Source organism: Sparus aurata, chromosome 16, assembly GCF_900880675.1.
Source record: "Sparus aurata chromosome 16, fSpaAur1.1, whole genome shotgun sequence".
NCBI classification, from domain to species: domain Eukaryota; kingdom Metazoa; phylum Chordata; class Actinopteri; order Spariformes; family Sparidae; genus Sparus; species Sparus aurata.
Window position 1 is genome coordinate 12,159,286 of NC_044202.1, and position 11,925 is coordinate 12,171,210.

The 11,925-nt window shown below is 40.0% G+C and overlaps 1 protein-coding gene across 2 annotated transcripts; it reads left to right on the forward strand.

The window, feature by feature from the left end:
* Positions 1–5,004: 5,004 nt before the first annotated feature.
* Positions 5,005–11,705, forward strand: nipal3 (NIPA like domain containing 3). Of its 2 annotated transcripts, XM_030392302.1 has the most exons (12): positions 5,005–5,243; positions 5,602–5,670; positions 6,242–6,413; positions 6,585–6,644; positions 6,880–7,025; positions 8,505–8,601; positions 8,755–8,890; positions 9,066–9,154; positions 9,273–9,336; positions 9,817–9,911; positions 10,325–10,530; positions 10,703–11,705. In XM_030392302.1, the coding sequence occupies exons 1-11, from the start codon at positions 5,208–5,210 to the stop codon at positions 10,489–10,491; spliced, it is 1,131 nt and encodes a 376-aa protein (XP_030248162.1). In that variant the 5' UTR covers positions 5,005–5,207; the 3' UTR covers positions 10,492–10,530; positions 10,703–11,705. The 2 variants fall into 2 exon arrangements, with proteins under 2 accessions (XP_030248162.1, XP_030248161.1); XM_030392301.1 differs by having other exon boundaries at positions 10,325–11,705.
* Positions 11,706–11,925: the final 220 nt, after the last annotated feature.

The window sequence follows — 11,925 nt, forward strand, 5'->3', positions numbered from 1 at the left end:
CTTCATCTGATTCAAAAAATCGGTCCAGAGCCTCTATTACAGTAAATTTCCTACTCATAGTGGTCACAGAGTCAAATGACAGAAAGGCACAAATAAAGTTTTATATAGGTTGTATATGAGAAGATAGTCTATTCTGCAAAGTGTGGTTCACGTGTAGGGATGGGCACATAAGCATGGGAAAGAGATCGTTTCCAATAACAAACACCTAATTGTTGAGTTTGAAATGTGTAAATCGGTATATATTGGGCCTTTGAACAGGTATGATACATTGTTAGGTCTGGAGAGTGTGTGTGGCTCCCAGGTGGGCATATAAGCGCGAGAAAGAGACAGTTTCCCATAAATGACATCTAATTCTTCAGTCTGGAATGTGTGGTACATGTGGGGGAATATATACTGTATATGTGTGTGTGTGTGTGTGTGTGTGTGTGAGGGTGGGACGATGTTTGTGGTTGTGGATGTAGATGTGTGGGTATACATAACACTGTGGCTAAACTTACTCAAAAACCACAGTCGGTGAGCTGTGCACCCTTTAATGCAAATGATTTCTTAGATTTCTTTTGCAATAAAATTGATGAGATCAGAATTAAAATTAACTCATCATCTCTGGCTTCCTCGTCAAACCTTGTCAAAAATTGTCCTGCTGCCGATTCTGAGTTAGTCTCAGCTCTAAACACTTTTGAAAATATCTCCCTTCAGATACTGTCTAAAATTGTCTCATCCTCTAAACCTACTACCTGCGTCCTGGACCCCTTTCCGGCAAAACTGTTTAAAGAACTATGGCCAGCACTGGGACCTACAATGTTAAATATTGTTAACTCATCTCTCATGACTGGTGTTGTCCCTTCTAGTTTTAAGTCTGCTGTGGTTAAGCCTCTACTTAAGAAACCACACCTCGACCCAGGATCACTAAACAACTATCGACCAGTGTCCAACCTTCCCTTCTTCTCGAAAGTCTTAGAAAGAGTCGTGTCCCAACAACTTTCAGGCTACCTACTCAATAATAATCTCCTGGAACCTTTTCAGTCAGCATTCAGAGCCTGTCACTCCACTGAAACCGCCCTTACTAAAGTGGTAAATGACATTCTACTTACCTTAGACTCTAACTCGACCTCAGTGCTCATGTTACTGGATCTCAGCGCTGCATTTGATACTATAGATCATGGCATACTGTCAGACAGACTTCAAAGTCAATTTGGCATCTCTGGCCTGGCCCTAGCCTGGCTAAAATCGTACCTGTCTGAAAGAACACAATGTGTTTCCTACAATGGTACGTCATCAATTTTTACTGCTGTGAAGTATGGAGTTCCTCAGGGCTCTGTCTTGGGCCCTTTGCTCTTCTCTTTATATATTTCACCTCTCGGCCAAATTATTCGGAGCTATGGAATACATTTCCACTGCTATGCGGACGACACTCAGCTGTATGTGCCCTTAAAAGCTGATGACAAATCGCAAATCATGAAGCTAGAGGCCTGCCTATATGCAGTGAAGAAGTGGATGTCAGAAAACTTCCTGCTCCTAAATTCGGAAAAAACTGAGATGCTGGTCATCGCCCCCGCCAAACAGAGACACCATGTTGACCAGGTGACCGTAACTCTCGACAACTGTGTTATTTCTCAAAGCTCAACCGTCAAGAATCTAGGTGTTACTTTTGACTCTACACTCTCCTTTGATCAACACATCAAAGAAATTACCAAGATCGCCTTCAACCACCTGCGCAATATAGCTAAAATTAGGTCCTTCCTGTCCACCGCGGATGCAGAAATCCTGATTCATGCCTTTGTTTCGTCTAGGCTTGATTACTGCAATGCCTTATTTTCAGGTCTTCCACGCGAGAGCACCAAAAGTCTTCAAATGGTTCAGAATGCTGCAGCCAGAGTCTTAACACGTACATGAAAATTTGATCATATTACACCAATCTTAGCATCTCTGCACTGGCTCCCAGTGCATCTAAGATCAGACTTTAAGGTGCTGCTGATGACATACAAAACTGTACACGGCCTTGCCCCGTTGTACATGTCAGATCTCATTAAACCATATATTCCAAGTCGGGCACTACGCTCTCAAAATTCAGGGCTCCTGACGGTTCCCAGGATCAAAAAGAAGTCAGCTGGCTGCAGGGCTTTTTCCTATCGGGCTCCTTTCCTCTGGAATAACCTCCCAGCTGACATCAGACAATCTGGCTCTGTTGACGCCTTTAAATCTAAACTCAAAACTCACTTCTTCGATTTAGCCTTTAATTAGCCCTGATATCAACTGTAAGCTTCTTCAGTGGGTCGGTGTCAGTCTCAATGAGTTCCTATACTACTAGAGTTACACTGTGCTGCCGACGAGAAAACAATCTGTTTATTCTGATAAATACTGCATTTCTCTAACCTTTGTTTTTGTTTTCTGTTCCCACAAGCTGCAAGCTGTGTCACTCTCTATAGCTTTCTCCTCCCCTCCTCTTCTCTCTCCTACTTCTCTTCCTCCTCCTCCCCTCTTTCTTTCAGGCTCCCTTCTGATGGACCACGGGCCCCTGGGACCATCCACCATTTCCGGGCTCCTGCTGCCTTGAAATACTGACTGATCTGGATCGTCACACCCCGGGCTCTCCTGGATCATTGCTCTCCTCTGCTTCACTATCTCCTCATATCTTTATTTCTGTAAATCTTGATGCCTCTCTCTGTCTATTACTAATTATCTTGTTTGGCCTGCCCTCTTCCAGGTCAACATGGTGGACAGGAGGTCGTCTGGCTCGGGCTCCACTTGGTGATGCCTCGTCCTGCTCGGTCGTCTCCTGGTTCCACTAACATTGCATAACTTGTATCAGATCTTCTGTCGATGTACCTGTAAACTGTGAATTGTTGCTCTTTTCTGTACACACAACATCTATTGCATGTCTGTCCGTCCTGGAAGAGGGATCCCTCCTCTGTGGCTCTTCCTGAGGTTTCTTCCATTGTTTTTTTTACCCTGTTAAAAGGTTTTTTTTTCCATCAACATGTGAAGTTTTTCCTCACTCGAATCGAGGGTCTAAGGACAGAGGATGTTGTTCACTTTACAGATTGTAAAGCCCACTGAGGCAATGTGATTGTGATTTTGGGCTATATAAATAAAATTGATTTGATTTGATTTACAGAACATGCACATGATTTTTCTGATAGCTCTTTTAAATGTCAGGAAGACTGTTTTCACTGGATGTCATGAGAATCTGACAGGCTTTCTGGACTCTGGGGAAGAGGGTGGAAACATCCATTCCCAATCAAAAAGTATTACAATAAAAAATTCAGTCTGAGCATTCGTAGCAGAAATCATCACTTCAGAGTTCTTGCAATATGCAAGGCAGAGAAAAGGCACAGTGCCAAAAACAAACCCTTTCTTATATTACTTTCATATGAAGCATGCATTCAGGTATTTACAGCATCATATCACTGCAGGCAAACAGTGGAATTAATACCAATGAAGCATCAAATGGCAGCAGGAACTTTGAATGTCTCTACTTTGATAAGAGCAAAATGGGACAAGCTGACGGTGTCCTCCCAGCTGTGGTGTTTCACTCCCTCTACTGGTTGGCAAACGAAATGTGAAGAGTGAACTCAGATCGGGAGTTCATCTTGACATTTGAGACTGGAGTAGAGTAAACTTTAGTTTAAGATCAGTGTTTCCTATTTGGTAAATTTATAGTTGATTAAACCTTAGTTCAAAAGTATTTCACCATTAACAAACCATGAAATGCTTTTAAAAAAACCCATCTATTTAGCAATCATTTATGGAAAAGTTTTGAAGTACTTTTAAGTTGCAATTGATGTTTACAATACAGTACCATTTAAAATGTTTATACATATGGTGTAGTTCATATATAAACATTATTTGGATGGCCATAAAGTTACAACAGATGTTTATCAACCTTAACAATTAACCTTAAAGACCGTGAAATAACAATTAGCTAGAAAAGTACCATTTATTTTTGATGGTTAATAGAAGAAGTATTTAAATCTTACATTAAACCACGGGTCAGTGGTGTGACCACATCTAGTTCCACATGTGGAATCAATGACTCATCAGTGGCTCATATGATTTTTTACCCGTGATGGAAATATTAAAAAAAAAAAAACACACACACACACACAAACAAACTCTGCTGCCTTTTCGAACAGCAAGCTCACACCCGTCACTAACCTGCCTTGTTTTGTTCTGCAGCTCCGGTTATAGAAACACTGTTACTGACGCACCTGTACTGAGTCCCTCCTTTCACTGCTGCAGTGACACAAAGAGAAGAGAAAACATACCATTAGTGTTAGTCAGGATGACAATGTGATGCCATGTCAGATAGTCATTATCACTAATTTCTTTTAGATCATGGGGCAGCTCACATTCAGATTAATGTATTACATAAAGAAAATAGCCTAAATGTGTCACCTATTGTTTTCATGTAGTCTGTGATGGGTATGAATTAGTTGAATAATAATAACTGGGCTTTGACATGTCCTAGATATCTGACCAGTGACACCAGGGCAATACTAATAATAAAAATTCTAAATTTGATGAGTCATAATGAAATGAAATGATGAGATAAAAGGTCAACATTCATCTCTTAATGTTGCCCTTTTAACTCACTTTTTAAAATATCTCATAATAATGATTAACAATAAGATTTATTGTTTAAATCAAGGCCCAAGATCTCTTTTTTCTCCAACTGACGAAAATGGACTTCCATTTATTTAATTTAATTTTTTAATAAAACTGATCGATATCTGTGTCGTCAGTGGTCGGCTAAATGCTTTTGTTTGATTCCCAGCTCAATAGCACAGCCTAGTGTTAGCAAGTGGCATTACAGGAACAAATCCAGCAAATAATACATTTTAAAAATCACATTACATTTTGAGAGTCTGATTGTTACTTCGCGGATTCAGTAATATTGAATAATAACATTATAAACATGTTTGCCAATTTGTTATGTTATTTTTAATATCAACTGTGTATCTTCCTGTCCGCGGTCACGTGACTGATTATGACGTCGTGCGTCAAGTCGCCGCATCGAAGCAGGTGGAGGAACTCGGAAGTGAGACGCCGCTCGTCGCAAAGATGGTGTCTTCCTCGACGTAGTGTCAGATAAACAGACGAAATATGAGTGTTTAACATATAATCTAAAGGCGACAAGATGAAATATGTATCATGTGAACGTGTGACTAGTCCTGAGAATTAACAAGCTGCCTCTGAAGGCGGACAGTATGTTTCCCAGCAGAGCCGACGGAGGCTCCTACACGGTGAGACACTTGACTTTACTTTTTAATCGTCTGCTAATACTTTTACTTTTTTTTACTTTTTCTATTCTCAGAGTAGGCATTAAACACTCGTTGTGGTGTTTTATGTGTCGCCATTATCTGTTTTTTTCACGTCTATGAGTTCATATTAGAGTATGAGTGCTGACAGTGCTGTCAGATAAATGCCGATAGTAAACAAAGAAAACCAAATGTCCGACTGTTTCACTGTGCTGCTAGGAGGAACAGAGAACTGAGCTCCTCCTCTTCACTCAGCAGAAAGCTACAGATAATCTTTAGATATGTTGTATCGTTTTATTTATCATAACTGAATCCAATAAATATGTCTGTCTGTCCTCTTTAGGATAATCTCATTGGGACTTTACTTGCTATATTTGGAAATGTGCTCGTCAGCATCTCCTTAAGTGTTCAGGTACAGTATCCAGCTTTGACACCCACAAACCCTCATAATGATGCATTAGTGAAGAATTAAAGTTATTTTGTTGTCTATATGAAATAGTGTGTTTTTTTTCCCCTCCAATCTCTATTGTGTCTTCTCATGTCAGTGCCCTAACATCAGGGTCAGAACAACCCTTTACATTTACCCAGCTGATACTCAATATCAGTATTTTTCAGGGTATTGTATCAAAGTTAGAGGTTCCTGTATCGTGACAAATCTGTGGTGGAGTCAGAACAGTAGTCTTGATTTTGTCGTGAGCTAGGCTGAGCTGTCATCATCAGTGTATTATTATCAGCCTTCAGTAGAAACCTACATGGATGAAATAATTAATAGTTATCACATCATCATGATACAACATTGTCTTTGTTTTTTGTCCCTGCCCATCCTGTTTGCACTTGTAATTTCCAATATCATCACTGGAAACCATTTTGGTTTGTTTGTTTGGCTTAAACCCACTTTCTAAATTTGCTTTGCCTGAGCTGAGTATACTTCAGCAGACTCTGTGTTTACCCAAGTCATTTACCTGCACGCCTCTCACTCGCAGAAATTCAGCCACGTTACGTTAGCAGGCACCAAGGACCCCCGGGCCTTCTACCGCACTAAGACCTGGTGGTGTGGTTTCGTCCTAACCTGCCTCGGCGAGGGCGCCAACTTTGTCTCTTATGCCTTCGCCCCCCTCTCTCTCGTAGCACCTCTGAATGCTGTGTCTGTGCTTGGTGAGTATTGTTCTACGTTCACTCATACTTCAGCAGTAGGCGTTCAGAGATAAATATTCTACATTATGAAAACAACTGCCAATGAACAAAGCAGTCTTAATGCATTACTCAAAAGAAAAAAAGGGCAAAGTTTTATTAACTTCTGGTGTTGTGCTTCTGTGTTTTTTCCAGCAAGCTCAATTTTGGGCCTTATTTTTCTGCGTGAGAAATCGAAGCCAAAGGACTTTGCAAGTAAGTTCTGCCTACGTGTCGAACTGAAGATGGCACTCAAATGCAAATAACATGGCATTTGCTGCATTGAATGCAAATGTTTAATCGGCCTCAAGGCACTTGGCAAACTGCATACCTCCGGCTCAGCTGCTGCAGTATAATGACTTGGAAAAATGTGTCTATGTAGTCTAACACATTTCTGATTTCACTGGAACTGACTTTATGTAATTTTTATGATATAATGTTGTTATTTCAGAGCGATATGGGCTGTCGTTCCTGGGCTGTATCCTAACCATAGGAGGAACATACCTCTTTGTATCATTCGGGCCAAACTCTCATGAAAAACTCAAAGCGGAGAACATTGTGACGCACATGGTGGGATGGCCTGTTCTCTTGTATCTGGTAAGATGTTTTCATTCACCCGAGAAGTTCACAAGCACGAGACTCAAACCAACGCTGATTCAATTCAATTTTTTATCTACTGGAGCTTGATTTTCACACCACACTCTCTAAACAGATTTAAATAAATGGAATCAGGTGTGGCAGCTAAACATCAGTGTATGACATAGCTTATTAAATACAGAAAATGTGTATATCCTGAACAATTTCTACACGCCCATGCACTCATAATTAACCCCTACAGCAGCGCTGCAGGACAGGTTTGGTGACTCTCATGTTTATGCTTTTGCTGTCTGAGAGTGTTTGATGTATTTAAACTACTCAGTTGTCATTTTTGTGGCTGCAGCTCAAAGTGTCTGTAAGAAAATATGCGGTCATTCAGTCAGTGTCGATGAAGGTCTATTTCCTCTTTTCGAGTCCGCCCTTCCTGCGTTTCTCACATGTGGCTTTTTTCGCCTTGCGTAAGCGCAGGTTGTAATTGACACAACAGACATTCAGGCAGTGGCCACTCACCAATGAAAACCATGATGAATGAATGTGGACAATTAGTCATAGTAGGTGGAATAGCAATTATTTGAATGTGTCATCTTTGATTGTCTTCCGGGAATCATCATATTTATAACATTTAAAGACAGAGGTTAAAAAGTCACACCCTGATTTGCTGATGCATCAGTCACGAACACTGCATCATTATGTAATGTGGTAGGAGGTAAAAGTATCTAAAACCTCAGTAACAGTAAACAGTAAATGCGCAAAGATTGGACAAATAGGCAAGGTTGTTACAAGAGAACCCTTGTCAACACAGACTGAAACTCTCGTGGCATATTTTCTTCATAACACTAGAAGCTGCAGCTGGAAAAAAAGACACAAAAAACAAAACAAAACAAAAATAAAATCCCTCATTTTCAATCAATGGCATATATAGAGATGGACAACACATCACCACACCCCTCCACCATACAAAAACAAGGCCAAAATATCCTAAGGATTTGAGCAGAAATCTGCACGTTGATGCTTTAGGGCTAGCAGGGCTCAGTCGCCTCGTGGTTTCATGAGGTCAGTCCAGCTTTTTGCAGCGTCAAATTACTAATTAAAACCAAACTTATCAATAGGAGGGGGTGGGATTTATTTTTAGATACTGCAGCCAGCCACCAGGGGGCGACCATCTACAGTCAGTGGTCTCATCCATGATCGAACATCATGAGCTTTACTAAATTAGTGTCTACTCCAGTGCTGTAGTATATCTCATGCCTTTGTTGTTGTTTACATTTTTTGGGCATCCCCTCTTAGTTACTCACAGCGTCCATAAAACTTGAATTAAACACAGCAAATTACCCTGCCTTTCTTGACCTGGGCTGTTAATCAAGATAACTGTGCCTCTGTTCATGATTATTGTCCTATGATTGAATCTGGCGACGACTGTAGTGCTTTCTGATTTGATGCTAATTTGGTGTTTGTTGTTGCTGTTACCTAAATCGACAGCTCCTGGAGATCATCACGTTCTGCCTGCTTCTGTACTTCTACAAACAGCGTCGCGCTAACTACCTCGTTATCATTCTGCTGCTGGTCGCTCTGCTGGGTGAGTGTCCAGCATTAAAGCCAGTCAATTTCAAGCTGTCTATAAAGTTGAGCTATTAGCACACTTTATTAGAATATGTTGTTTGGGAATGTCCAGAAGGCACCTGAGTTGTTTGTACTGTATCTAACTGTGCTTTTAAATGTTGGTGCACAGGCTCTGTCACAGTCATAACAGTCAAGGCAGTGTCAGGCATGTTGGTTCTCACCATCGAGGGCACCATGCAGCTCAACTACCCGATCTTCAGCGTCATGTTCGTGTGCATGGTGGCTTCAGCGGTCTTCCAGGCCAGGTGAGTGACAGGAACATAAAAGATGACTTACTGAAAACAGAGAGGAGTGTGGTAAGCATGGTGGCTGTGGTTGGCTATTAGTGATGTCAAAGATACATTCATTTGCTTGCCATATATGTTTTTTTCTTTACAGATGAACAAAGTTAAGTTCTTGTGTGTGTTATTGTTGTCTCAGATTTCTCTCCCAAGCTTGTAAGCTGTACGACTGCTCTCTGATTGCCAGCGTCAACTACATCCTCTCCACTGTCTTTGCCATAGTAGCTGGTGAGTTATAAGATTTTTGTGGCAGGTAGTCTTGAATCTGACCAGCATTTAATGGTGCAGTGGAAAGAGTGTAAGTCTGGAGCCTGAAGTTTTCTTCTTTTCTGTTTTTTTTTTGTAGGAGCTGTGTTTTACTTAGAGTTTAAGAATGAAGACGTCCTTCACATCTGCATGTTTTTGTTGGGGTGAGTGATCAACCATTATATTCCTCTCTCACATCTAACATGTCAAAATACTATTCAGCTTTTAGGAGCGTGCACACAACCTTTTTATAGTTTACAGTCATGTCTGTGCATTGTCTAACCAACAGAAAAGATCAAATTTCTTGTTAGAACCTTTTAAACATTATAAAAGACTTGGATATCATCAGGTCTTTGGATATGTGATTTGCAACGATGATCTTTTCAAGAAGTAAGTTGAACGAGTGAGAGAGGGATGCTGTGTTTGCACAGCTGCATGTAAATGGTAATATCAGCCATCATTTATGTTCTGATTAACACCTGTACCCTTTCCAACCACAATGTCTGCTGTGATGCTTAAAACTTTATATGTGCTGCTATAGCCAAAAACTACTAAACATATAATGAGATATTTGAAATGTTGTAAACAGCAGTTGAACTTTATTTATACTGAATAAAGGCAGATTGTTTTTTTGTTTTTTACAGATCTGCATTCTGTTTCCTGGGGGTTTTCCTCATCACCAAAAACAGGAAAAGGACCAAGACCTTTGAGCCGTGTGTCACCATGGATATGACCAATGGTTTGTATAAACTATAAACTTTATTGAAAAAAAGTGAAACAATTATATCCATCGTGATTTACAGCTACACAGAGCGATATTTCCAAGACTCATACTTTTCAGCATCTCTGGAATAATGTCAGACAACACTAATCATCTTCAGAGTTTTGAGCAAGGTTAGATTTTGTTCCAAATTTGAAATTGTTTAACTGGCTGAGAAGGGCCTGAGGTTAAAATGTTAAAATCTGCAGGAAGAGCGCTAGTTAGCTGATTTTGGCCAACAATAGGCAGCAGAGTCCTGTGGTGTGTTTGGCTAAGAGAATTAGCAGCAAGTGGAGCTTACGGCTAACATAGCTAATAGCTAATAAAACAGTTTGCATTGTCATTGTAACTCTTAAACCTTGCTATATCTCGCCTGTCCTTTCCATCATCAGGTGTCCCAACTATTCATGACAAAGGCTTGGTAGACTTCAATGGCTCTTTCTCTTATGGAGCTCTGGTCAACAACGATGGAGTGGCTCCTGCTAATGTACCAGTCGACCTGGAACAACCACCAGTCAGCTCAAGAGCCCCCAAAGCATCTGACCTCAAGAAAGACTAAAAGCGAGCATTTCTTAAAGACATTTAAAGGCCAACATGGGTACATTCCGTTTTTTTTTTCACATATTCACGAGACCAAACTCCAGCCCAGTAGGGGTGTTGTACTGTAGATGTTCTTTCACTCTGCCTTACACTCCTCCTCACATGCTTTCCTTTATGAAATATCTAAACCAAAACATTGAAAAGCATGTCCATTTTTTTTTTTTTTTTAGAGAAGTTGTCAGCTGTATTCATTCCGATAATGAAGGGAAGAAACCTGAAGCTGCTGCTGCTGCACGTTGTTGTGGATTCACAGCGTCAGAAATATGGCAGCAGAGAAAGTGTTGTGCCTTGAAGCTTACTGCCCGTACTCTTTGTTTGCTTTGAGATGTAAGGACTGACTTCCATGACTCTCATTTGGGAACACACAGTGATCTGTTACTCGTTAAATCCAGGTTTCTAACCAACAATGTTGTATTATGTAGCAGCAGACCTTTTCAGAGGCCTTGCCAACGAACATTTTAACTGTAAAACATCTGTCTTATATGCACAGATTTGACTCCATTTTCTGCCTCTTATTCTTGGAAATTCATCGTATTACTGCTTTTCCTGACGTGACCAAACAATGGGTGCAATTTTTCTAATTTATTGTATTTATTAATTTTCAACTGTGCTTTTAGTGTGCCTTATAAAGTAGCTGTACACTGGATAACTAACTTTAAGGTGGCACAAAACCAACTGGAATAAAAAAATCGGAAACTATTAAAAAAGAATGTGATACCACGTTGACTCAAATACAAGAAGAGTGAATCACGTTCCAATATTTAAATTACTGATAAGCTGTAAAACTAGGTGAATCTGTACTGTAATTATAGATGGGTACTCTATCGTAGAAAGTCTACACTTTGTTTTTAGATTAAGATCATTTTGATTGCCTCTTTAAAATCATGCCTTGATGTTTCTGATGTCAAACAAACCAAGAGATGAAACTAAACGTATGCAGTTAATGTTGCTGAAGTACACTGTTTGTAGTATTTGTAGTACAATGTTTTTTGTTGTTTTTTTTACATGTAAATATCAAATATAATGCAGCAATAAGCAACATGTCTATGAAGCCTTTTATGATAAAGTACTTAGTTATAAATCGATGGCTGCATAACTTGGATCCACTCCTCCTCTACATATGTGGCAGTGCATTTCTACAGTGTTAATAAAGCAGAAAGTCTTCCCACAGTTTTTAGTGCCTGGTTATTTTGGCTGTATGGCCTGTGGTTTACTAGTATCACTATGTAAACCATGTAATGTGTGTCATTAAAACAGGCCTCTAATGAAACCAGAGCAGCTTTTACAAAGAGGTCACTGATGCTGTAAAAGTCGTACTTCTTCCATTGTAAATTAAATTTGATGCAATCTGGTGTCATAATTTAACGTCACCTAGTTTTGGTATATTTGGAGT